A 25,693-nucleotide genomic window follows, 5' to 3' on the forward strand; every position below is an offset into this window, starting at 1 on the left:
TCTTTTATTATTGTACAAATAGCATGAATTAAATAGCATGAATTACTTGTTGACCAATCTTCCACCTTTTTATAGCTTCCTATAACACTGTTAGATAGATTTCTAGCATAATCCTTTGTTGTATTCTTCATTTCTTGGATGTTGATTGGTGCAGCCAGCAACACATCTTTGACGTAATACGTACTTAATGATATTCAAAAACGCAGGGGCGGATTTAACTCGTAACGTCAGACGCACACAGACTAGAGCTCAAGACAGAAGTGGAGAAAGAGTTCAACACGTGCTCTCTGTTAACAGTGTAAACTGCCGAACACAAAACTTAATCTCACTTGAAATTCGCAACTAATTTGAAATCTTACGATGCCAGCCCAAATCATCAGCGGGAAAACGATCTCAGCGTAAGCTATTTTCTTTTCTAAGTTTTTTTATTTATGTCATGTTGATATAGCCTTGAAATCATTTTTTATTTACACGCTTCATGTTCTCACGTAATATTACTGTTTAAAGTTGAATGTGTTTTTTCATGCCCCCAACATTTGTGATTGTTTTAAGGTTTTTGGGCACATATTGAACTTCGAGATGTAGACTTTGTTTTCATTGATCGCATTTATCGATGTTAAAGTCTAAAAGACTATTATGTAACCGGTGCAGACGTAAAAAAAAAAAAAAAAAAAAAAAAAAAACTACAACTCTTTGCTTTTTTTTTTTTGAATAGGCTAATACATTCAAGGAGACCAAACATCACATGACCCTTATTACTTAAGAAAGAATGACAAAGTCAGTAAATCAGCCATTTAGTTACTTGCAGTGCATTCATGAATGCTTTTATACAGTATCTAAAATGTTTCTTTATCTTATGGCAATTATTTTAGTATTTTTATAGTATTTTCCAGAGAGATGGACAGTTTATCACAGGGCCACACACAAAGACAGAGACGGTCATATTCTCGCTCACATCTATGGGCAATTTCAGCCTTTTTTCAGATTGTATGTCCAAATCTTATTTCTGTGCATTTCCAATTATATTTGATTTTCAAGTCACATTCATATGTGGATTGAAATCGTATTCACATGACATTTTTGGAAATCCATTTCAGTCTGCCCACTCTGATTAGACTTTCTCATGCCATGTAAACATGTCGGATGTTGTTTTTTGAAAACAAGCTGAATGTCTTTGCAGGAAGAAAGGTCAAAGGCGCAAGTCAAGCGGAAAATTACAATATACTGCTGGGTACATACCTCTTTGAGTTTTGAGACTGGCATAGAACGCATGGAATAAATCGGTGCAATCCAGCTTTCTATACACAAATCCGCAGCGAACTCTATGGGCGCCACCATCTTGCCTGCCGCCATTACTGCGTGCCTGCGAAGTGTGACTGCTCATTAAAGAAAATGCCTGGTGAAAGGGAAAATTTGTTAGATGATGTCAGGCAGTGGCCAAAACTTGATAAAGGTAATTTATTGACAGCACAATGTAATAATGTAAAAATATGTAATGTAGTTAAGAAGTGTATTAATTGATGACCGCAATAAAACCGAACGCTGTCATTACTAGCTGTGTTGCTAATATGTTCACAAGCTTCACGTTTCAAATAACTATTAGGCCATCCTTGAAAATATTCTTGTTTGCCATAACCCGACCGACCCTGTCAATTTAGGATTGACCCAATTAATATTTTTTTTCCCCTTTTAGTCCGACTGACTTGGCGATTGTAATTTCATTAAGACCCACTGATTTTTTTCTTACTCCTCAAACAACTAATACAAATGCAATAAAATGTGAGGCACACGCAATTGACTCTTTTCACATGCTCTCTCTCCACCCATCCATTTTCTCATGCACAGAAAAATCGTAAAGCAAAGAGGACACAGAGACCGACAGACTAGACAGAGCAGGTTACTTATGATAGCTCTCAGATTCTGTCAATTTGATTACGAAATTCAAACAATAAATACTCCTACGCTTGACCAGGAACTCTGTGTAATCCGTATGGCTATAAACATGGGCAGTCAATGTGCAACAAAGGTTTGTGAATTTCACAAACCGTTTTATTTAGGCCTGGGGCCCGTTTCACTAAGGAGGTTCAACCAACTCTGAGTTTAAACTTGAACTCTGAGATGAGGAACTCTGAGTTTTCGGTTACAGAACAGCTGAAATTAGTTGGTTTAATCAACTCTAAATTGACTGACTCTGAGTTAGGCGTGTGCACCACAACTATAAAAAGCCATTATCAATGGAGCGCCGATATTACGATTCACCATGGCAACCGCTCCCGCCAAAAAGCAGTTTGCATACTTCAGACTCGATACAAATATAATTCTTCTCAGTGTTATAATATCACAGGTGAAAACTGGCAGAACATTAGATTAATGAACTAATAGTTAATTTTATTTTATGGTATCTCATGGGCAAAAAAGATATCTAAAATAATATTAATAATAATATTTTAAGTGCATTTTTCTTATTTTACAAATGATCTGCCAGTAGAGTAAGAAAAATACAGCAGTGGCTATTTAAACTAAGTGGAATTAACAATCTTTCTTAGCGATAGATCCTATTTACAGTAGGCTAAGTGCAAGTAGCTCTAGATGCTATTTGCATAAAAAAATGTACAGTGAAAATCGTGATATATTCTATTTACCATGTAAAAGTGAGCAGAAGAAAAACACTTCGTAAGAAGAGCATTTTTCCAGCGTGCATCAATAAAGTGTTTAAAAAGGGGGAGGAGACCGAAAGAAACTATTCGGTTTTTCGAAAAAATATAAATACGAAAAAATAAATATAAATAAAAATACGTACTAATAAAAACTTTAGTAAAAATAACTTTTCGTACAGCTAACATCTGCTACAGCCGCCAACGGGACCAACATGCTACTTCCTTAGCAGCAAGGCACGCAGTAATGGCAGCACTGCTTTCCTTCCGTGTTTCGTCGGAATTGTGTATATTTCTGCTGCTGCCTCATAATATGTAATAATCCAGTGTGACGGCAACATGTTGTAATACAACACAGTATGGACTGTCAATTATTTAAAACCGATTCCAGTAGGATAAACAAATAATGGGATTTGGCCTGACAGTCTGAACAATGTGTTTTCATTTCACATGAGCTGCTTTTGAGCTTAAGGGGGAAATACCTGAGCACCCATGTCAACATGTGGACAACTCAACACAGAATGCCTGAGCCATGGCCCTTCTATTGCGGTGACCGTGCTACTTATGGTGTGCTATGAAGTTTGGAGCTAGAAATTATTATAATGCATTTCCAGTGTAAATTGCCACCTCTGAGCTGCATGAACCGTCTGTTTAGAAGCATCATTTCAGATGCTACTTTATCACCTCTGCATGGTATTGCTAACAGTCCTAGTATGTTGTCTTATGTCATTTGATATAATTAAAGAATTACACAAAAAATATGATCTGAATGTTAGACAAATTTGCTCTAATAAAATTGTCCTTTGAAATCAGTTAAATGAGGCAAATATTGCCTGTTAATAGAAAATTTAATTTGTCACTGATGTGAACTTACCACAGAATAACGACAGAATATAAAGAATATTAAAAACTTTGGGAGCTTTTTACTGCATGCCTAAATCTGTGCAAAAACGTAGTCAGCAAAATATTTTCTAATTATCCTTACTTACAAAAGTCCCAAAAATGAGAATCTTATTTTATTTTATTTTTATATTGCACACCCCTTCTACCCACTGAGTCTCTGTGCCTGCCAGACCTGGGCATGCTCCTGATGAGATGGAGGTGGATTGTGTCAGAGACAGTTTATAAGAGACATGCCACTTCCTCAATTCAACTATATAAGGAAAACCTGTAACGGCAAAGATGGCGGTTGTATGCACATGTCCCGCCCTCCCACTGGAAAGCCAATCAGGCCATCCTTAAAAATATTTTGGTTTGCAGTAATAGTAAAAAACATTTTATAAAGGGTTGGTAGGTAGGTCTTTTTTTTTTTCAGTGTAAACAAAAAAAAAAAAAGTAAAATTACATGGGTATGAATTTAAACAAATTAGCATATTGTGATGTCACTTACTGGGTTTTCAACCCGTGCCTTCGGGCGCATCATTGCAAACCTCATTTTGAGGCAGGCTATATAGACCACAAACAAATTGAAATCTTTGTCAAAAACATGTTAATTGCATGAATTTCAGGTGAGAAGAAAAAAAATCGGGTACTGTTTTACTTGCATCCACCGCTAGGTGACATGCAACCTACAAATGAGAGACCGTTTACTTTGCTTGCTTGGGTTGTTACTTTTGTAAAAAAAAAAATCCTGTTTGATTTGAGTGACAAGTGTTCATTGAATCAATTGTAAAATCAATTTAGCATGTCTAGATGCATTTTATACAGCAAATAACACCAAATATAGGTAAATCCACAGACAACAGGCAGGACGAATGTAAAGATTCAATATATTGGTAAAGATATATTTGAAAACAGAGTGGACTGCCATAGAGGCAGAGTGGACTGCCATAACAATGCAAAACATTTACTGCAGGCTTCAACATGGCTGTGTTTACGATTAAAAATGTCAACAACAAAAAATTGCATAGGTGATTCTAGCCCAAATCTGCATGCATGAGTATTATTTGCTGTTATGCGTGTGTGTCTGAAGCTGCAACTGCTGTGTGACGCGTTCCAAAAAAATATTAAATAAATAAATTTAAAAAAAGCCGCAGCCATCATTACTAAGTGCGAACCGTTGACTCTGACTGAGAATATGAGACGAAGCGAATGCACAGGCCATAGTGTGACATCCGTGTAAACAGATGTCGTCACAGGGTTTTTTTTTTTTTTTTTTTTTTAAAGAAAGAACGTAGTAGAGATGCAACTAACGATTATTTTTTTCTGTTGACTAACGATTATTTTTTTTACAATAAATAATCTAATGTTCTTTTTTTTTAATTAGGTATATAATATAATATTTCAACCTTTATTCATTTTCAACCTATGTGGTTGAAGTTTTTACAGTATAAAATAAATAAGAGGCAAAGAAAATTATTTTACTATGGTAAATATGAGCTTATGATAGCGTTTATAATTAAACCACAGTAGCCATAAATTTACAGTTGTCTGAGATGTCATGAAATGTTCTTTGGCATCACAAACCATAAAATGTAGTCAGGGTTCTGCTATGGTTTAGCATGGTTTCCAGAGATCTGGAGCTGATTCGGGGTAGATCGGTGGTTTGTGACTGTCTCGCAGTCGCGGCGCGCTGTCTTTTAAGGGGCCGTTCACATATCACGTCTTTTGCGCGCTCAAGTTCGTTATTTCCAGTGTAAGCGTGCGATAAGCGTGCCCATAATGGAAGCGACGCGGTCGCGGTGCGACGTGCTCGTTTTTTCCAGGCGTGTCCGCACCGCATCGAGTTAAAAACATATAAACTTTTCAGAATGCCGCAAGCGCAAGAATATCAGACCTGAACCAGGAAGTTGGTCACCAGATCACACGGTAACCAGTTAAACTGTAACACCGGAGAGCGCCAAGATGTTTTCGTCTGAGGTGCTTGCGAATCGCAGTTGTGCTGCCATGGTACACCATATCGGTTTTGCAAAGGGAACAAAGGGCCATTTTATTTGGCCTCTGTTTAAAGTATTCCCATACTTTTGATAACAGTGGTCTCTGTTTTTGTGATAGAATGCAACTTTCTCCATTCCCAGTATGCCATTACGCGAGATGTAAACAAAGTGTGACGCGTCGATGCATTTCACGCACGTAATCAATGACGTCGACGTGTTGTTGCAGCACTAGAACGTAGTCTTCATTTGAATGTAGGCCTAAGCAATTTATATACAAGTAATTTTACAATATTTACCGTATTTTCCGCACTATAAGGCGCACCTTCAATGAATGGCCTGTTTTAGAACTGTTCTCATATATAGGGCACACCGTATTATAAGGCGCATAGAATAGAAGATACTGCAGTCAAACTTTGGACTGGGTTTGCGTTATGCATCCACTAGATGGAGCTGTGCTAAAGGGACTGTCAACATTTTAACAGAGCATCTTGATCCATATACAAGGCGCTCCAGATTATTTTATAGCGCTTTTTACAATACAAATCGTTACAAAGCAACTTTACAGAAAATTGTTTTTACAATATTTAGTAGTAGCTTATAAGTGGTGACTGTCAGTTTTTGCACGTATGACAGGATTTGTAGAAAAATGTATACAAGACGTACTGTAGTCAGCCAGACGATGAACATTATTAATATTATTAATAATTAATAATTATTATATAATGCAGTAACACTTGTAGCAATATTTGTTAGTTCTGTTTGTTGATTTAGGGTTAGCATCATCTGAGGTCCTCCTGAGGGGTCAGCATCATCTCTTCTCAGGTGTTCTGGATCCAGACTGGAGCTTGTGTAAATCCTAGTTACATCTCGTGGCAAAACATAGAAACAAATAGAGACATCATTAGCATAGCTGCTGATCCAACAAAGTAAATGAATTAGTTTAACCCAAGCTAAAGAATAAAAATGTGCATTTGATCAGATGCAACTACACTCACAATTTAAGATACATTATTCAAATGCTTGGCGAAAGAGATGCGTTTTTAATCTAGATTTAAACAGAGAGAGTTTGTCTGAACCCCGAACATTATCAGGAAGGCTATTCCAGAGAAAAAAAAAGCACTACCTCCTTTGGTGGACTTTGTTATCCTAGGAACTACCAAAAGTCCAGCATTTTGTGATAATCAGAGGATTATAAAGTGCACTGTACTTTTTTGAGAAATTAAAGGCTTTTAAGTGCGCCTTATAGTGCGGAAAATACGGTACTAAAATATAATTAATAATATTTTATTGCTTTTGTATTAATTGTTTGAAGCGTAAAAAAAAAAAAATAATTGGTCTGTCTTAATGCAAATGTACAACTGGCAAGTCGGTCGGACTAAAAGCAAAAAAAAAATAAAAAAATCGAGTCGGTCCTAAATTGACCGGGTCGGTCGGGTTACGGCAAACAAGAATATTTTTAAGGATGGCCTCATCTGCTTTTAACAGTCAAGCCGGGAAACATTTAAGCCTATCATCTGGTTCCTCTGACGTATGTGCATAGTTGAGGAACCCTTGCGCATGCGTAGTAAAAGTGTAACCTGTGGGGAAAACGGCATTTTAAACCCTATTTTGGGGCAAAGTCATCAATTTTTCAGCGATTATTATTATTTTTTTAATCACGTTTTACTGCCATTTAATGCAGTTTTTATGTCCCGGAGACCAGTGAAAGTGCAGTTCTGACTCTCTGCCCATTCATTTAGATATGGCCATAATGTATTTAATGAAAATTTTTTGAAGATTATGAAAATGAAAAAAAATAAATAAATCTGACATAAAAATCTGTCTTTGAAAACGTGAACACATGATTAGGACAGGTTAGATTATGATTATGATGAAGCAATGTTATTAATAAAGGAACAAGAAATATCTGCATGAGGTGAATAGTATACCAATAAATTGAAGCTAATTCTATGACACATCCTATGATAAATCAGATAACTGAGATACAGACGTAACATTACAACTTGTATCAGCACAATAGAATGCTAAGTTATGCGTTAGACAGAGAGAGAGAGAGAGAACGCGCGCAAGCTCCCTCTGATGCGTTTTAATGACAGCGCGCTGAAAGATGGGCAAGGACAGATTTTACTATAGATCCCTATATATAAAGTTCTCATTATAAATGTATGGCAGATTTGTGCTATATTTTCATCTACGTTATTAAGTGTAATAGTTGTAATTAAGTTTTTATATTTACCACGACCGGTGAAACATTCAGATCTATTCAAAAACATAAGGCGGTCTATGTGCTCAGATGAGAGCCGAGTGCGCAGCCTGTTCACATTTAGTGGAATAAATTTGCTCCGGTGGAACAGATGTTGCAGGAACAGCCAGGTACCACTGGACAAGTAAAACTTCTCTGTCCCTGAAACTATGGGCAGTTAATCTTTCACCACCATTTCAGCGAATAGCTTTGTCGTCTTCTCGGTTCTGCCTGCGTTGCATTTAGGTCTTACGGCAAGTGATTCAATGCTCGTCTGAGTTGCCGCTCTGTTATCGCCAGATATTTTATGTACACATTTTAGATGATAGCGCATTGTTTTTTTGGTTTTTTTGTAGATGTGTGTGACAGCTTGGCGCTGCACAGCTTACCCTGAACTGTATTTTCATCGTTCTTCTCAAAGGGAAACCAGCCATCGCTACGTGACTTTGAGGCCATGATTATCTGTCGTCTTTCGTCTTTTGAGACATCAAGTGGGAAGCTAACCAATCAGAGATCAGGGCGCCGCCCAACGTGCTGCCATAACCAATAAAAAAAAATAAAAAATAAAAAAACAATTTCGATCATCGTTTACATGATCGATCATCGCTGTCGCTGTGAGTAAAATTCTGTTGTCTTTCTAGGACTGTAATATGAAAAGCATGCAAGTAAATATCTTTAGATCTGCGTGGAAGTGAATAGCACATAACTGCAATTAACGTTATTGCCATAATCATGACTTGGTATGTTTTACAGACATAATGATATTCATTGTATAATGATATTCATAGTTTTCAGAAGCCTCTGTTTCCACAGTCTATACTACAACGTGAAACCAGTGTTCCAAATGTATCCATTAGGGCTAGTGACGTGTCGTTCGTGAACGAATCGAACGAATCGTTCACGTAATCCACAGACTCATATTTCTTGTTCAGTGAAGTTCCTCCCTCCACAGCTCAGTGAACCGGGTAACAACCATTTCATCCTGTCAAAGAATTACTCAACCTCGAGCCGATAGCCTTTGAGTATGAGATGTGACCGAGTATGTGATTTGTTGAATGTAGTAACGAATACGCCCTTCAATGAACGAGTTTCATATGAGTCTGAACTAGATCTAGAGATCTTATTGTTCGTGAGTGAAATGACTGAACTGGCACACATGTCATTCGTGAACGAACTGAATGAACGGATACATGTCGTTTGTGAATGAAATGAACTGGCACGTTAGCTTATCTTGTTCGTGAACGAAATGAATTAGAGTAAACTGGGTTAGTCTGATATTTAGCATGTCAATCATAATTTCCACCACTAATTAGTGCTGCAACGACGTCATCATTTACGTCGACGCGCGTGAGATGCATTGCCAAATGTTTACATCTCGCATAATGGCATACTGCGAATGAAGAAAGTTGCATTCTATCACAAACAGAGACCACTGTTATTAAAAGTATGAGAATACTTTAAACAGAGGACAAATAAAATGGCTCTTTGTTCCCTTTGCAAAACCGATATGGTGTACCACAGCAGCACAACTGCGATGAGCGAGCACCTCAGAGAAAACCTCTAGGCGCTCTCCGGTGTCTCCATACAGTTTAACTGGTTACCCTGTGATCTGGTGACCAACTTCCTGGTTCAGGTCTGATATTCTTGCTCTGCGGCATTCTGAAAAGTTGAGATGCTTTCAACTCGATGCGGTGCGGACGCGCCTGAAAAAAAAAAAAGAAAAAAGCGCGTCGCTTCCATTTTGAGCATGCTTATCGCACGCCTACATTGGAAATGACAAACTTGAGCACGCAAAAGACGTGATATGTGAACGGCCCCTTAAAAGACAAGTACACAACGGTCACAAACTACCGAGCTACCCAGAATCAGCTCCAGATCTCCGGAAACCATGCTAAACCTTAGCAGAACCCTGACTACATTCTATAGTTGTGATGCTTAAAGAAAATTTCATGATGTCTCAGACAACGGTAAATTTATTGCTACCGTGGTTTAATTATAAACGCTATCATAAACTCATATTTACAATAGTAAAATAATTTTCTTTGCCTCTATTATTTTATACTGTAAAAACTTCCACCACATTGGTTGAAAATGAACAAAGGTTGAAATATCATATTAGAAGTTGTACATATCATTAGCGCAAAAAAAAAAAAAAAATTTATAATCGTTAGTTGCAGCTCTAGTATGCATTTTGGAGGCTGTTTAAAAAAGGCCTGAAGGCCAAAACAAGAGGAGTGATTCTTTTTGTGGACAAGGCTTAAGGAATTGTCAAATTAGGCAACCAATTGCTAAGCTGGCAAAACACTATAGGCTATGCATTCATTTTAAGGTTGCCCCATCAAATTTTACTAACCTGTCTACTATTTTGTTCCTCTGTCTGTCCAGCGAGCCTTAGTCTCCCAGCGAACACACAAAAATGTCTATCGGTTTTCCCCTGCCTGTCCAGCGAGCACTAGTCTCCCAGCGGACACACAAATATCTATTGGTTTCCCCTGCCTGTCCAGCGAGCACTAGTCTCCCAGCGGACGCAGTAATATCTATTGGTTTCCCCTGTCTGTCCAGCGAGCACTAGTCTCCCAGCGGAGGCAGTAATATCTATTGGTTTCCCCTGCCTGTCCAGCAAGCCTCAGTCTCCCAGCGGACGCAGTAATCTCTATTGGTTTCCCCTGCCCATCCAGCGAGCACTAGTCTCCCAGCGGACACAGAATTATCTATTGGTTTCCCCTGTCTGTCCAGCGAGCCTCAGCCTCCCAGCAGACGCAGTAATATCTATTTGTTTCTCTGTCTGTCCAGCGAGCACTAGTCTCTCAACGGATGCAGTAAATACCCATTCATTTCCTCTACCCGTCCAGTGAGCCTCAGTCTCCCAGTGGACGCAGTATGCATCCATCTCTTTCTGTTCTTTGTCCAGCGAGCCAGTCTTCCAGTGGAGGCAGGTATATAATTCGTTTCCTCTATCTGTCCAGCGAGCCTCAGCCTCCCAGCGGACACATTACGCATCTAGTCAATACATCATAACACCTCGCAGGCAGACGGTGGAGCCTGTCTTCCCGACATCGTAACCGCTTCTTCCTCCACTATTAACCAACAGGACCTGCCTGCTCCTCTGCTTCTGCCAGAGGCAACGCGAGATCTCCTGGTCAAATGAACATACTTTTAAAAACGTCAGCCCGCCAAATCTCTGCGTTTTGGGGGGTTTGTAGTCCGGCGGCTGTCCTTTTGATCTCTTGTTTTAGGGGGAGTACTCTGGGTTCGGGCCACATCCCGAGCTCGGAGCCCTCCACCCGGACTGCACGCCAAATACGCATAAACTTACTGTATTAATATACGTAGATGTGAACTCGTGAAATGCTGTTTTATAACAAAGTTCGTGAGGAACAGTCGCAGTTCATTAACCTGATTAACACAAGTGGAGACCAATCAGTAATCAACTCATGACAAGGTATAAATAACAGCAGAACCTACCTCTGTTCATTGACAGTTTTCAGCATCCCTCCTCCACCCCATTTCTCCTCACTTATAGATCCATCTACTCTTACCACAACCGGGGGGAGTACTCTGGGTTTGGGCCACATCCCGAGCTCAGAGCCCTCCACCCGAACAGCACGCCAAATACGCATAAACTTACTGTATTAATATACGTAGATGTGAACTCGTGAAAGTCAGTGATGCTACACTGGATGCAGCACAACACGATGTGATAAATCCCCGTCCGGTCTGTGAGGTACTGACACAGTTCAAATGTCCTGTATAGACACTAAACAGACTAAACCTTTCGCAACGCGGTGGTGTTGTGTCCGGTTTACTTTTCCGCCACCCAAGCAAGCTAAGTAACTCCTCGTCTGCACGCGCTCTCTTTGAAATAGAAATCGTTGCCATATTTCTTGTTACCATTTTTATTTATCGCTGTCTTGTTTGTATTTGGCCAGTTTGGAGAAAGCCTCACCAAACCTGACCAGCCAGCGTTTGCGATCACGAGAACTTGTGCAAACGCGGATGGGTGACATGAAGGCTCAACACTAAATTAATGTGCTGAATGCATCAACTATTTTCCTGCGCTCAAATATCTCAATCTAAAGGAAACGCTCTATCTGAGGTAATTTGTTTATTACCATAGACTTAGAATTTGCAACTATTACAGTTTTTACACTTATATAAAATTTTGTATTATGCTTGCTATAGAGTGTGTGACGTCACATGCACTACCGCCGGGGGCAGTAGACAAACCGCGGTGATGCGAGTATACTTGCAAAGACAATTATTTTGATATAATTGTGTGTGTGTGTGTATGTGTTCATTCAGAAGTTACGATACGCGAAAGATGAATTCATTCTCAGTACGAGCATTGTCTGAAAAGCTGCTCACAGCGCGTGCTTTGAATGAGTGCGCACAAGCTCCGAACGCGCGCGAATTGTTTAAAACGCTTGACTCAGCAAGATTTAGAAACAAATGCAAACGATCAACTACGATCCGTTTCGCCCCTTCAAACGAGTGAACAACGCGAATCAAGTTAGGAATTTTACATCACTATTCACGATAGCCCATCGGACTGGAAAACACTATCCCCGGGACAAGTGGCTAACAATTTTGCGAGCCCTGCACCTCAGATCTATCCAGTTTGTGAAACACTGGTTTCCACACTAGTTTCATTAAACAAAATAAATTTATTATTTTAAAAGATTGACTCAAAAGAACCATCGGTTCACTAATCGGATCATGAACTTGTATTACCGAGCCGAAGATGATATATTATTGAACATCTCGAATGAATAAAGACTTCAAGTTCATCTGTAAAGCACATAAAGCTATCGTTTGAGTTTATAAACTTCTATTTCATGCATGATTCGTATGGAACAGCTAACTGAATGCAAAGTGTGACATCTAGAAGAATGTTTGTGTCTTGATGAGCATGTATCGCTCACTAGGAGTCGCTAAATGAACAGCTGCTGTTCTTTTTTTTTTTTTTTTTTTTCAACGGAGGATCAGTTGCCCTATTGGTTAAAATCCCCAAAATGTTTACTTAAATATTAAATTAATAAATGACGTCAAAATAGGGGCGTTTGCGTTATGATGTGGTGGGCTGCTGTGGGCCAGAAAGTCCAGGGCCACTTTTTGGTCCCAGTCCACCCCTGAATGGCGCACCCCTATCCAAAAAGTACAACCAATTGTATTAATAATGTTATCCTGAGTGTGAAGTGTTACCAGAATTAGTTTTAAGGTGAAAAATAAAAGTTTTGTATTTAATGTATTTGTGTTGATGTTGAAATGGATTTTAAAACATATGGTATTGAAAAAAGTATCGTTAGGAACCGGTATCAAAACTGAGGTTATAGAAATTGCCACCGGATCGAAAGATTGTGAACAATACCCAGCCCTACCCGGAGGTGTCGCCAAGATGGAGGCCAAGTGGCACGACTTGCCTAAAAGGACTTTGATTGTGCATATCCCACTGGCTGACGAGCCACTAACACTTTTTTTATTTTCTACATTTCATATATTTATATAACATATATTCAACATTAAAAATATATTAAAAGGAAAAAAAGAAAAAGCCTGAAAAACATACCTAATGCAGAAAAGCCACCTATTTTTTTCACAAATTGAGTAGATGACCACTGTCTTTCTTTCACTATCTCTTCTCTTCTGATAGTTTTTCAAGCAATTCATTCTCTATGTGCAGTAAAGAAAGATCTGAGAATCTGTCCTGTGCCACATTGAAGATCGCAGCCAGATTCCCCTAATAACTGAGAAACTTATTTCTGATGTAGCCGAAACAATGGGCAGCAATGAGTGCAAACTGCAGTCCCACCCAGGCGCAACGGAGTAGGTTTGGTTTTGTGTGAAAATATGATGGAAGCCAGACTGCTGATAGAAACTCTGTGAAAGAATGTGTGATTCAATGAATTGTATGAATGTATAAGGAGGAACTGTTTGCCAGAAAATGTTTTAAGATTTTCTTTTCATCTTCCCACAGCTGTTAAACAATGGATTTACAATTTCATATTATCCCAAGTGTTGAGAATTTTTTTGAACACATATTCGCTTATGTAGGACTTTTATGGAGCAAATTAGGACTGCAACAGGTCCTTGATTCTATTAGAGTATTCAATAAGAGAAAAAAAATGCCTGTGTCTAGTAATCTGCAAAATACCGTAAGTGGTGTATCTCACAGATGAAAATCCACGAAAAGCATTATTAAAGGTGGGGTAAGCGATTTCTGGTAGTCAATGTTGACATTTGAAATCACCAAAACAAACACTCCCTTACCCCAAAAGGGACTTGCCCCTATTTTGATAGCTCCACCACACACATACGTTGACCAACCAGGGCAAAGATTAATTCTGTGAAACAAAGCAAACCCAATATTACACTGTGTCTACACCGGACATGAGTGGAGTGACAAAATACTATGAAATTTGTTATAATTGGTGACGCTGTCTACATTTTATGTATGTATATATTAGGGCTGGGACAACGCGTCGAGGTCATTGATGACGTCGACGCAAAATATGCGCATCGATTCGTCGACCTGTTTTTATTTCTCTAAAAAACGTTTGCAAAACGTTTACCTTATGTGCGCTGAATATACGGGATGGCCGCATCAACATTCTGTCTAACGTTATATAACCAATCCAGGGGTTTTTCTGCATTGATCTTTTTTTTGGCGGCGGCTGTCAAAGCCTTATTTGATCGGTGAGTGATGTAGAATAGAATGACCACTGCGCCTGACAGGGCGCGTACAAGAGAGAGCCCCGGCTGTGCGCGCGCACTCACAGTCTTCAAACAACACGAGCGCTTCTTGCTAGGGATGCACCGGTTGACCGGCCATAAATCGGTTTTTGCTTAAAATACGCAATCGGCAATCGGCCGGTTTTTGGTCTTTTTCTGGCCGATTTTTCTGGAAGTGCGGCCGCGTGCACAGACTACATTGAAATCATTCGCTATCATGTAATTTGTGTGAAAGTATTTCGAAATCTGTGCGCAGGACACGGGCAGCCGATCAGTACTGGAAATGCTGAATTTCATGTCTGAGGCACAGATAGCAGAAAGCGATCAGCCGTTGGTGTACTGGCGTACAAAATAAGAGCCTTTCCTGAGCGCACTAAAGCTGCGCGAGCGTATATTGTACCGGTCCGAGCCCTGAACACGAGTAGACTGTGAAGAGATGTCCAGATCCACTTCTCACGTGTTGAGAAACTTAATTTGATTTAAAAATCACCTGCTGTAGCTCGGTGAAAAAAATATTTCATTCATCCAATTAAAACATTTATGGGTAATGATTCACATCTATATAATTTTTTTAACTGAAGAGAATAGTTATGTCAATCATTACCCTATTTTCTTTTTTCTTTTTTTTTTTTTTCTTTTTTTTGGACGAGTGAAACACTTTGCATCTGTGTTTTATTCGGAACAACATTATTTGATTTTAACATTTTGGAATAATTATATAGCATACTGTTTTATTCTCACTGGTAAAGCTTTTTTTTTTTTTTTTTTTAAACCAAATTTAAAAACTAAAAGAAATACTGAATGCTGATTAAGAAACATGTTATTGAATGTGTGTTGATTGTGTTGTTTGGACTGTAGAACTATGCAGTTGTTGCCTTTCATTTCACATGATTACAGTTCATCTTTTAATTTAAGGCCAGTAGTATGTAGTTTCAACCCAATTAAAAAACAAAAGCTAAATGTTGATGTCTGTACCTTTTTTGTTTGTATTGAAATTAGGCTGCTTACTGTGCAGATACTGCCGTTAATTTCAGATGATTACGGTTATTGTTTTATAGCCAAAATAGCCAAAAGCCAGTTTGGCCTATTGAATACCAAGTAAACATCTTGTTTATGCATACTTTCCTTCTTTCTTGTTTGTTGCTTAAAGATAAATAACAAAAATCAGAAATGGGTATCGGAATCGGCCATGAAAAATCATGATCGTGCATCCCTACTTCTTGCTCTCTCTCTCCCTTGTGCAGATTAATCAAAATCATTAAACACGAATCGATAGATAAAGGGCGAAACACCAAAGTTTCACGCGTGCGTGCGCACTCACAGTCTTCAAATTACACGAGCGCTGTCTTGCTCTCTCTCTCTCTCTCTCTCTCCCTCTCTCCCTCATGCATTTTAACCAAAATCATTAGACATGGTAGAAAAAGGGCGAAACGCGTGGAGCTTAATCAAAGTTTCACGTGGAGCATTCAGAGATTTTTTTTTTTTCCTCCATGACAGGCTGCTAGCTCCCACTGTTAATTTTTATTTTTATTTTTTTTGGAAAAGCGCAGTCTGTATTAGCTTAAAGCCCTCAAGTTTACATTGGTTACTGTATTCTTTCAATTGCTCTAAACAAGTATTTTGGGTGACCTTTTTTATTGAATGCTAGACAAGTTGTTGTTATGTTACTTTTTTTCAGTAAGCTAGGCCCTATGTGTTCAGTAAGTTTGTTTCGGTAAGCTATGTGTTTTCAAGGCTTCAAGGTTTTATTGAATGCTATCTCTATACAAGTGCAAAGTAATGCATTCTTAGTCAGTCTTTTATTTTGTAATTTTAAGAGCAATAAACCTAAATTGCAATGTTAGGGGAAATTGATGTTGTTGTTTTTTTCATTCAGATATGTAAATCAACGTGAATAAATTGTTAGTAGTCAATTAATGGGGAGATAATCAAAATTGAATCGGTCTGAAAAATTAATAGTTAAATTAATCGATGCATCGAAAAAATAATCGCTAGATTAATCGTTTAAAAAATAATCGTTTATCCCAGCCCTAGTATATATGGTACGACATGACAAATCCCTGACCGAAAACTGCTGGTGCGTTCTATTTATGACATAGACAAATTTCAAGTTTAGGCAGACTTTAGGTTTTGCGGGGCAGACACGGTGCTACTTACCTACGGAAAAGGAACAAAGCAATCTCGGCATCAGATAGCAGGCCGTGAGTTCTCTCCAGCACTGGAAAACTGATCCGATATTTACACAGGTCCTACTTCTTACCTTATTGCCTTTAGCCTTCTTTTGTTCCGCAGACGCTTTCTTGTTTTTATTTTTACCCTGATCAAACACACCTGAGCCTGTTAATTAACGTCTTTGCGATCGTGAGAGACTCGCTGAATGAAAGCACATTCACTCTTTGACAGCAGATGGTGCTAAAATGCAGCCCTTACCCTGGAAACTCTATAAATAAAGCAGCTGCACTACTTTCTAAAACTTTTTTTTTTTTTAAATGTATAGACTTTAAGATTTGTGGATTTGCTATGGTGTTCATCACAATGGCAAATATTTTGACTTAGAATGCAATTTTTTTTTTTTACATTAGAGCTTCATTAGTTAACATTATTTAATCCATTAGTTAACATAAACTGCCAATGAAAAATTATTCTGAATATTTATTAATCTTAGGTATTCCTATATTTGCCTATGGGTCTTTATAGTTCTTTTGCACTTTAATCTGTGTAAAACTTATAAATGTATATATTTTCTGTGTTTATTTATTGTATTTAAATGTTCAGATATTTTTGTTATAAGAAAAAAGTTATTTTAACCTGTTATGACCATGTATACCGTGATAAAAGCATAATTAATCGCCACAGGAAAATTTGATACTGGCATATCCTTAACCCTGGTACACAAAGTAGCACTGTGCAACTTTACGCTTCTTGTCACATAGAAGAATCGACCCAGTATTGCAATTCCTCTCCATAACAAAGAGTATAGAAGACCAAAAGGGGATACTAGGTGGCCCTTTGATAGCACGGACGCCATTTTAGGGTGAAAACTCCAACTGGATAACAGCACAGATACACAGAAATAGACATAACTAAAGAGAGGTCAACGTGGAACTAAAGAATGCAATGTTGGGCAATCCAGGGCAAAAACTATCAGTGTCACAGTAAAAATCTTTTTTTACTGTTTTCCTGATAGGTAAAAATTCACAAAAGTGTAAAAATATTGTGTTTTTAAGTGGGACATAGCACTGTCAAGTGCACCTACTAACTTTAACTAGCTACAGTAGAAGCTAGTGCACTGCCGAGTCGCTTTCACCCCAAAATGGCAGAAGTGTAGGGCTGCTGCTGGGCACCGCTGTTGCAATAGAATGTTCTACAGAGTTTTGCCTCTTGATCTATACCTTTTGTCCATAACAACTCCCTCTTATCAAGATTTTTGTAATTGCTATCATGTTTGTCATAAAGCTCTTTGTGTTCAGACACCAATGAAACCAGAAGCTCTACATTCATCTTGCCTCTGCATCTTCTTCGTCGTCTTACTTCCTCTTCATCATTAGGTATCAATGTGTGCTCGGCAAGACCATTTTGTGCTTGAGCGCCACTGTCATGTATTACTGTAACTTCAGCAGCTCCATGCACATGAACAAAAGTGCAATTGGTCAGACAGTTTTTTTTAATTTTTATATTATGCTTTTAAACCTGGCTTTTTGCGCGTGCCGGTGTGCACATTCACATTGGGAGTCTTTTTTTGTATAAAAGCATGTGCTAAACAACGTTGTAAATTTCCTATTTTAAATTTATTTTTTTATTTTTTTGGTCAAAACTTTTTCAACAGTACATCAGTAGATAACATGTTATGAATATTTATGCAAACAAAAAGTTCTGTAACTTTTTGTTGGTTTTCGCTATAAAACATGATTTCATTGTGTGTCCAGCACATTACCATGTATTATACCATGTTATGTCATGTATAACACCTGGATTGATACATTAAGAGATTTATGTGTTAGATAACATGGGTAGCTCTAGTCTGCTTTTTTTTGTTGTTGTTGTCATTAATTATCTCTCAAATGAAAAATTGCTGTTGCCTCTCCAGTGTATCCATTGTCACATTCATTTTCACCAGATCATGTGAAACTGATTTAAATGTATGCTTCCTGATAGGACAGATTGGTTTCCCTGTTTAGTTGGTGTTATACTGTATTAAAAAATTAAAGGAGCATTTAAATCAGTGTATTTTCAAAACCAACTATCAGCAGCTGTACTATTTATATTCTAGTCTGACATGTCCCTTTTATTAATTAATAAAAAAATGTGTGATGTAATAGATTTGAGAGAAAGCTCAACTAGATATCATAAGTACATGCATATGTAAGTCAGTATAGTCTACTTTTCTCACACCCATGGCTTGCAAAACTGATTTTGAATCCTTGTTTCTTCAGTCAGGTAAGAGGGAGACTGAAGGAAGAGGTGGAAGGCATGAGAATGACTCATCCCAATTTCAAACCAGGTCTTGTGGTGTTACAGGTTAGTGGTGACCTGTCTTTTAGTGACAGTTAATCATTTCTGAAATGCTGACGAACACGATGGTAATTATTCTAGGGCTGCACTATAATTGGTTAAACCGATAATCATGATTATTTTTTATTATAATCACGATTATTAATAAAGCTTATTCTATCCTGCTGAAAAAAAAAGAAAAAACCTGGTAAAACCGGTCTAAAATTAGCTGGTCTCCCAGCCTGACCAGCTAAGGAAGTGGTCAAAACCCCTTTAAAACCAGCCTTTTGACCAGCAAAGACTGGGCTGGATGACCAACTAAAATCAGTAAACCAGTTTAGGCTGGTTTTAGCCTTATTTAGCCATTTTAGCCTCGCACAGTAAATTTGTTCAAAGTTAGTTAATACACACTGAAAACTAACATTGCCGTGCCATTTTCAACACGAAAACTGGTAAAAACTTTAGAAACTCTTAATATAAATTCCAACAATTCCAATTTATATACATTTTTCCCCATTGTATTGTCACAGGTAGGACAAGTACATTTATTCCTCAAACACAATAGATCCATTATTGAAACTCAGTGGAAGTTTGATCATGGCACATTTGGTAACACAAACATTACAAATGGTTTGTGAAAAGCACACATTGTCTGACACTTTCATGTAAGCTGAATATCGCTGTGGATAGATCGCTAAACTCGTATGTTTTCTTATTATCATCAGCGCTTGTTCTGCCATCAGTGAGGGTGAACAGGGTTGCCAGATTGCACAAATTAAAACACCAGCATTGTTTTAAAACTTCTTTTAAGTGTATCCTTAAAGGAGAAAACGATGTTGGGGATTGAAGCTCTTCACATCTGGCAACCACAAGCATGAACGCTAGTGAAGACTTGTTAGCAATGCAAGACAATGCAAATGCCAAATTAAAAACATGTTTCAGGATACATAAAGAGCTGGCCAATATCGTGACTATTATTTTTAATCAATTGAGGAAGGTGAATATCATTATCGAGATTAAAATACGATTAATTGTGCATCCCTAAATTGTTCTGTTTTACGCAAGTAATTTTGCACTTGAGTAATAAAGGATTAATTGCTGTATGCAAATGAGACAGTTCATTTTCTTTTTATTGTCTTAACAATAAGAATAACGTCCCTGCAATATTTTGGGAATATTATTTTATGGTTGTAAAATATAAAACATAAAAAATAACCTACCTGAAATGTTTTTATTTGGTTCTCAAAAAAAAAAAAAGAAAAGTGAAAATTTAAATAAATAACCAAACAGAAACCAAATACTTAAGATAGCAGAATGTACTGTGTTTGCTAGGTTAGTCTCCTTGAACTGAGAACAAGCTTGAATACTTGTTTTCCTTCTCCATTTCATTTCATTGTGAACGGCTGTTGTCATTTCATGACCAGTCAGGGCTCAACGCTAAGGATTTTTCCTGCTGGCCCGGTCAGGCCAGTGGTTAAAATGTTTACTTGCCCTACCAAAAAAAAAAATAATAATAATAATAATAATAATAATAAAAGGGTTTTTGACCCGTTATCTTATATTCTTATATTAGATACCACTTAAATTTTACAATTCTTAGTTCCATGTGAACAAATGAACAGTCAGTAAATAAGAACAAATAGCAAGCAATAGCACATAATGAATAAATAAATAAAAGATACAAATTAAATTATGCCGGTATTCGGTAATGGGAAATAACACGATAATGAACGAAAAAACGAACAATGCATCAAAGCCAAACTTGTTGCTAATCTTTGACATGCCCAAGACTATAAGGTAAAAAAATATCCAGTCCACAATCACTTTTTATAATGAAAATGTCTTATTTTTTTTTTTTTTTTTTTATTTTTTCAAATCAGTGACATTTATGAACTTGGTAATTAAAGAGTTAAAATCTAGGAATTTTTTAAAACATTTGGCAGTTTTGATCAAGACTGAGGTTGATTTGATAGATCTATGCAAAAAAATATTTATTTGATTTTTACAGCAGTTTAATTTAGTGGATGTTTTCATCCACGAACGTAAAGGTTAGTGAATTTGCCCACAATGTATTACGTTTTTAAAAATTTTCAAAGCATTTTCCCAAAATGTGTCAAAATAAGAACTGTCACCAAAAATCTTTCCATTAGCTGAAACCCAGAGAAAGTTGTGGCCAAAATAAGACTTCATTAATATGCCCTAGATATTTGAAAATGTCTTGATTCTTTATTGTTCAGTCAAACTTTACATTATTTTTTTTAGTTACCATTTATTAATTCATTAGTTATCATAAACTGGCAATGAAAAATTCTTGTAAAGTTTCCATTCAAAATTAATGTAATCATAGTTTCCAGTGGTATATAAAGTACCTGAAAGCCATACAAAAGTAAAAATGACTTTGGTAGAAGATGAAGTCACCATTTGAGTAAAAGTTTTAAGTACAATAAATAATCACATACTTTTAAGTATGAAAATTATTCTTATTCTTAATCTTAAACATACTGAAGTATTCAAATTAAAAGTACAAGTAAATGCAAAGTGGAAAAGAAGCAAATATTAAAAAAAAAATTATAGCTTGAGTAGCAAGATTGTGTTCAGTTTTAACCCTTTCTTCCATTATGTATTTTTTGGGTAATAATATACCCAATAATATATATATTAAGGATAAATGCATTTACACAGTTTAATGTATCTCAGAGGGATAATAACTGCAGGATATAACTGCAGGAACATAAGCATAAATAGGCCTAATGTTTTGTTTTCAACAAAAAAAATGAATGCTGATATTTGAAAAAAAAAAATCAATGTGAATTTAAAACTGCCAATAGGTGGCAGCAAATGATTGTTAATGAGTGAGTCATTGAGGTTCAACTGATTCATTCATACGGCTAATTCATTCAGGATTAAAATATTTGACTGTTAAATTGTTTCTCCACCCTAAAATGACAATTTTGTCATTAATCACTTACCCCCATGTCGTTCCAAACCTGTAAAAGCTTTGTCTTTTATTCTTTATTTGTCATTGTTATAAATAACATTAGAAGATTCCTCAATATAAATGTGATAGTCCATAAAGTGCAAACTTTTATATTGCCAGTTCACAGGGCATAACGATTATTGTTTTTAAGAATACTCGTTCAACAGTCTCACTGCACTACGATAAAAACTGTGGGCCAATCTGGTGGTTCTTGCTTTGAAGGCCAGGTATCGTCTCCCTGAGGGCAGCAGGTCAAACATGTGGTGCGCTGGGTGCGATAGATCTCGCAGGATGTTATGCACTTTCCGCAGGCAGCGGGTGGTGTGGACAGTGTTAATCTCTGGGAGGTTAGTTTGTGATATTTCCCGCTGTCCTCACCACCCTCTGGAGTGCCTGCTGTTTGGCATTAGTGTAGCTGGAAAACCACGCCAACAATCCATAGGTCAGCACGCTCTCAATAGCACAAGTGGTAGAAATTTAACAGGAGCTGCTTAGGGAGTTAAGCTCTCCTCAGCTTTCTCAGGTAGAAATGGCATTGCTGTGCCTTTCCCACAGCTGAGGTGCAGTGTGATTAAGTTGTCCTTTTTTCCTAAAATCCACAATGACTTCCTTGGTCTTCTTGGTGTTAAGGACTAGGTTATGCTCCTTACACCATGTTGCCAGATGTTCAACTTCCTGTCTGTATACAGTCTCATCATTATTGGTGATAAGTCCTAGCACTGTAGTATCATTCGCAAATTTAACAATGAGATTAGATGACAAGGAGGCTAGACAGTCATGAGTAAAAAGCGTGCAGTTTGTCTTCTGAACACAATTTAAGATATTTTGGATGAAAACCGGCTTTTGACGGTCTCATTCACTGCCATGTAAAATACACTGTCAAAGTCCAGAAAAGTATGAAAGACGACAACAAATTTTATGAAGCGGCGAGAATACTTTTTGTATATGAAGAAAACAAAAATAACGACTTTATTCAACAATTCATCTCCTTGGTTTCTCCACATCACCTTTGGAAAATATGAACTGAACGCAGGCAGTTTACACTCTGCATCACCCCGCACCAATAGAATGTTTTTTTTTGTGTGTGTATTTATGCTTTAATTTGAACAAAAACAGCACATCCTTATGGCGCAGCTGACACAGAAGAGTATAAGCTGCCTGTGTTCAGCTCCTATTCTCCAAAATGGGACTAAGGTGATGTGGAGAGAAACAGAGGAGACTAATTGTTGAATGAAGTCATTTTTTGTTTTCTTGTATAAAAAAGTATTTCTTGTCATTTCATAACGTTACAGTTGAACTACTGATGTCAGATGGACTATCCTGACGAAGTCTTTCATACTTTTCTGGACTTTGACCATGTAATTAGGGCCCGAGCACCGATGGTGTGAGGACCCTCTTGGAATTGCTCCGTTTATTATTATTGGTAGGGTCCAAGCACCAATGGTGGGAGTACCCTATTGTATCTGCTCCGTTTTTTTATTCCGCTTCTCCAAAATGAATCGCATTTTTGAAGGCTTAAACATGCTCAAAAAGTCATGAAACTTTGCACATGCGCCAAACCTGTTGAAAATTTACGTCTGATATAGGATTCAGAAGAGGGTGTGGCGAAATGGCTCGACAGCGCCACCTATACTAAGAAAATCAACAGCCTTCCAGCTATGTTTCACGTACATGCACGAAATTTGGCACACACGTAACACCCCAATACCTACAAAAAAGACTCTTGATACGAAATCCGAATCCCAACAGGAAGTGGCTTATTTTGAATTTTCCCTGCAAAATTGTTGTTTTTGCCATTTTCAGGGGTTGTACTTTAACGAACCTAACCTAGAGATTTTTTTCAGATCAACAACAAACTTGGTCAGTGTAATCTAAAGCCCTTTGCGATGTTAAATTGTGAAGGACTTGAAGTTTCGTTAAAGCGCGTGTCCATGGCGGCCTGACAAATTTCAATGTTTGCTATGAAAAAGGAAGTTGCTGTAACTCAGACGTACAATGTCCAATCTGCCCCAAACTTCACATGTTGGATAAGACTCTTGACCTGAACAGATCTAAATGCCAATATTCAGTTATAGCCATAGTGCCACCTGCTGCAACAGGAAGTGACCTGTTTTACGTTGTAACAAACTACTCATAGAAATTTAATGACATCAACATTTTATTTTGGTCAATCTAATCTAAAGCTCTTTGTAATGTTAAATTGTGGAGATCTTGAGTTTTTGTTAAAGTGTGTGTCCATGGAGCTGTGACAAAATTTGATGTCTCGCCATGGGAGTAGAAGTTGTAACTTAGACACAAAATGTCTGATCTTCTCAAAACTTTGAAAGAGTCATAGCCTGAAGACATGTAAAGTCCAGTATTCAGTTATAATCATAGCGACACCTGTTGGCAATAGGACACACCATGCAGGAAGATTGGCAGATATAAATCACTGACATTTCACTTATTTACAACTTCAAATGCATATTTCTCGCCGCTTTTTTACTAAAGCCATTTGCTTGCGGTGAGCCCGAGTACGAGGGCCCGTTCATCGCTGCTTGCAGCTTTAATTTACTTTAGTCTATGGGACAATCACAAGCCTCCTGGTTTTCATCCCAAATATCTTAAATTGTGTCCTACACACAAAGCTTTTACGAGTTTGGAGTGACATGGGGGTAACTGATTAATGAGAAAATGTAAACTTTGGCGTGGAGTATCCCTTTAATGAGTGAATGAAGGAATCATTTTATCAACCGATTCATTCAAAAATGGATTAATTCAATAAGTAAACACCATGCATTGATCAGAGATGCAAAACAGACTGTGTTGGTCTTATGAAACAATTTTTTTTTGAACAAAATTGAGCAAAAACGAGCAATATTATGTCTAAAATGTATGTCACTTATTGCTTTACTGAACTTGTATAAAATTATTTAAATTTTATCATGTTGATATCTGCAGAAAAACAGTACTCTTTCTGTGATCTGGATTAAGTTAATTATATTAAATTATGTAAATATAAAAAGCATCCAGAAGCACTTTGCCTTCTACAATTTAGAATGCCTGGGATTTCGAGATTGTGCCTGCACTTGTTTGCACATGAGCAAAGGTGCTTTTAGGAGCCTAACTTGCAAGCACCATACCACTGATTCGTCAAACCTGTTTTCCATCAGTGCGTGTTCTTCTGACTTCTATTTTCTAGTAAGTAACGAATATGCTTCAGGGAAATGTATCAGAGTAAAGATATACATTTTAATTGGGAAATGAAGTGGAGTTTAAGTAAAATTTGGCAGAAATATAAAATCTCAAGTAAAGTACAGATACTTCCAAAAAAATACTCAAATACTGTAACAAAGTATCATTACTTCGTTACATTTGCCACTGGTAAATTCAGTATTTAATAACAAGTTGTTATAATCAAAAGTTGCAACTTAATGAATTCAAGCTTACATTGAGTTTATTTATTTATTTATTTTTTTTAAAGAAAGATTTAATATTTGTATCAAATGTAGCTATTGTTCATTATTAATGTTAATGCATTAACTAAGGTTAAATAATGGGATCTAAATATAAGATGTTACTTATTGGTCTTTATAATTCTTTTGCACTTTAAACTGTGTAAATGTTTAGTTTTGTACAATTTTATATATATATATATATATATATATATATATATATATATATATATATATATATATATATATATATATATATATATATATATATATATATATATATATATATA

General features: G+C 37.1%; 1 protein-coding gene across 4 annotated transcripts in view; it reads left to right on the forward strand.

Moving 5' to 3' along the window:
• The first annotated feature begins 220 nt into the window (after positions 1–220).
• Positions 221–25,693, forward strand: part of mthfd1b (methylenetetrahydrofolate dehydrogenase (NADP+ dependent) 1b) — a 75,972-nt gene continuing 50,499 nt past the window's right edge. Inside the window, exons 1-2 of one of the 4 annotated variants that reach the window (XM_052579847.1) lie at positions 221–398; positions 18,935–19,019. In XM_052579847.1, coding sequence (XP_052435807.1) covers positions 361–398; positions 18,935–19,019 — 123 coding nt within the window. In that variant the 5' untranslated portion in view covers positions 221–360. The remainder of the gene's footprint in view (positions 399–18,934; positions 19,020–25,693) is intronic. The other 3 variants (XM_052579846.1, XM_052579849.1, XM_052579848.1) reach the window with 3 other exon arrangements.

This window comes from Carassius gibelio, chromosome B17 (genome assembly GCF_023724105.1).
Source record: "Carassius gibelio isolate Cgi1373 ecotype wild population from Czech Republic chromosome B17, carGib1.2-hapl.c, whole genome shotgun sequence".
NCBI classification, from domain to species: Eukaryota; Metazoa; Chordata; class Actinopteri; order Cypriniformes; family Cyprinidae; genus Carassius; species Carassius gibelio.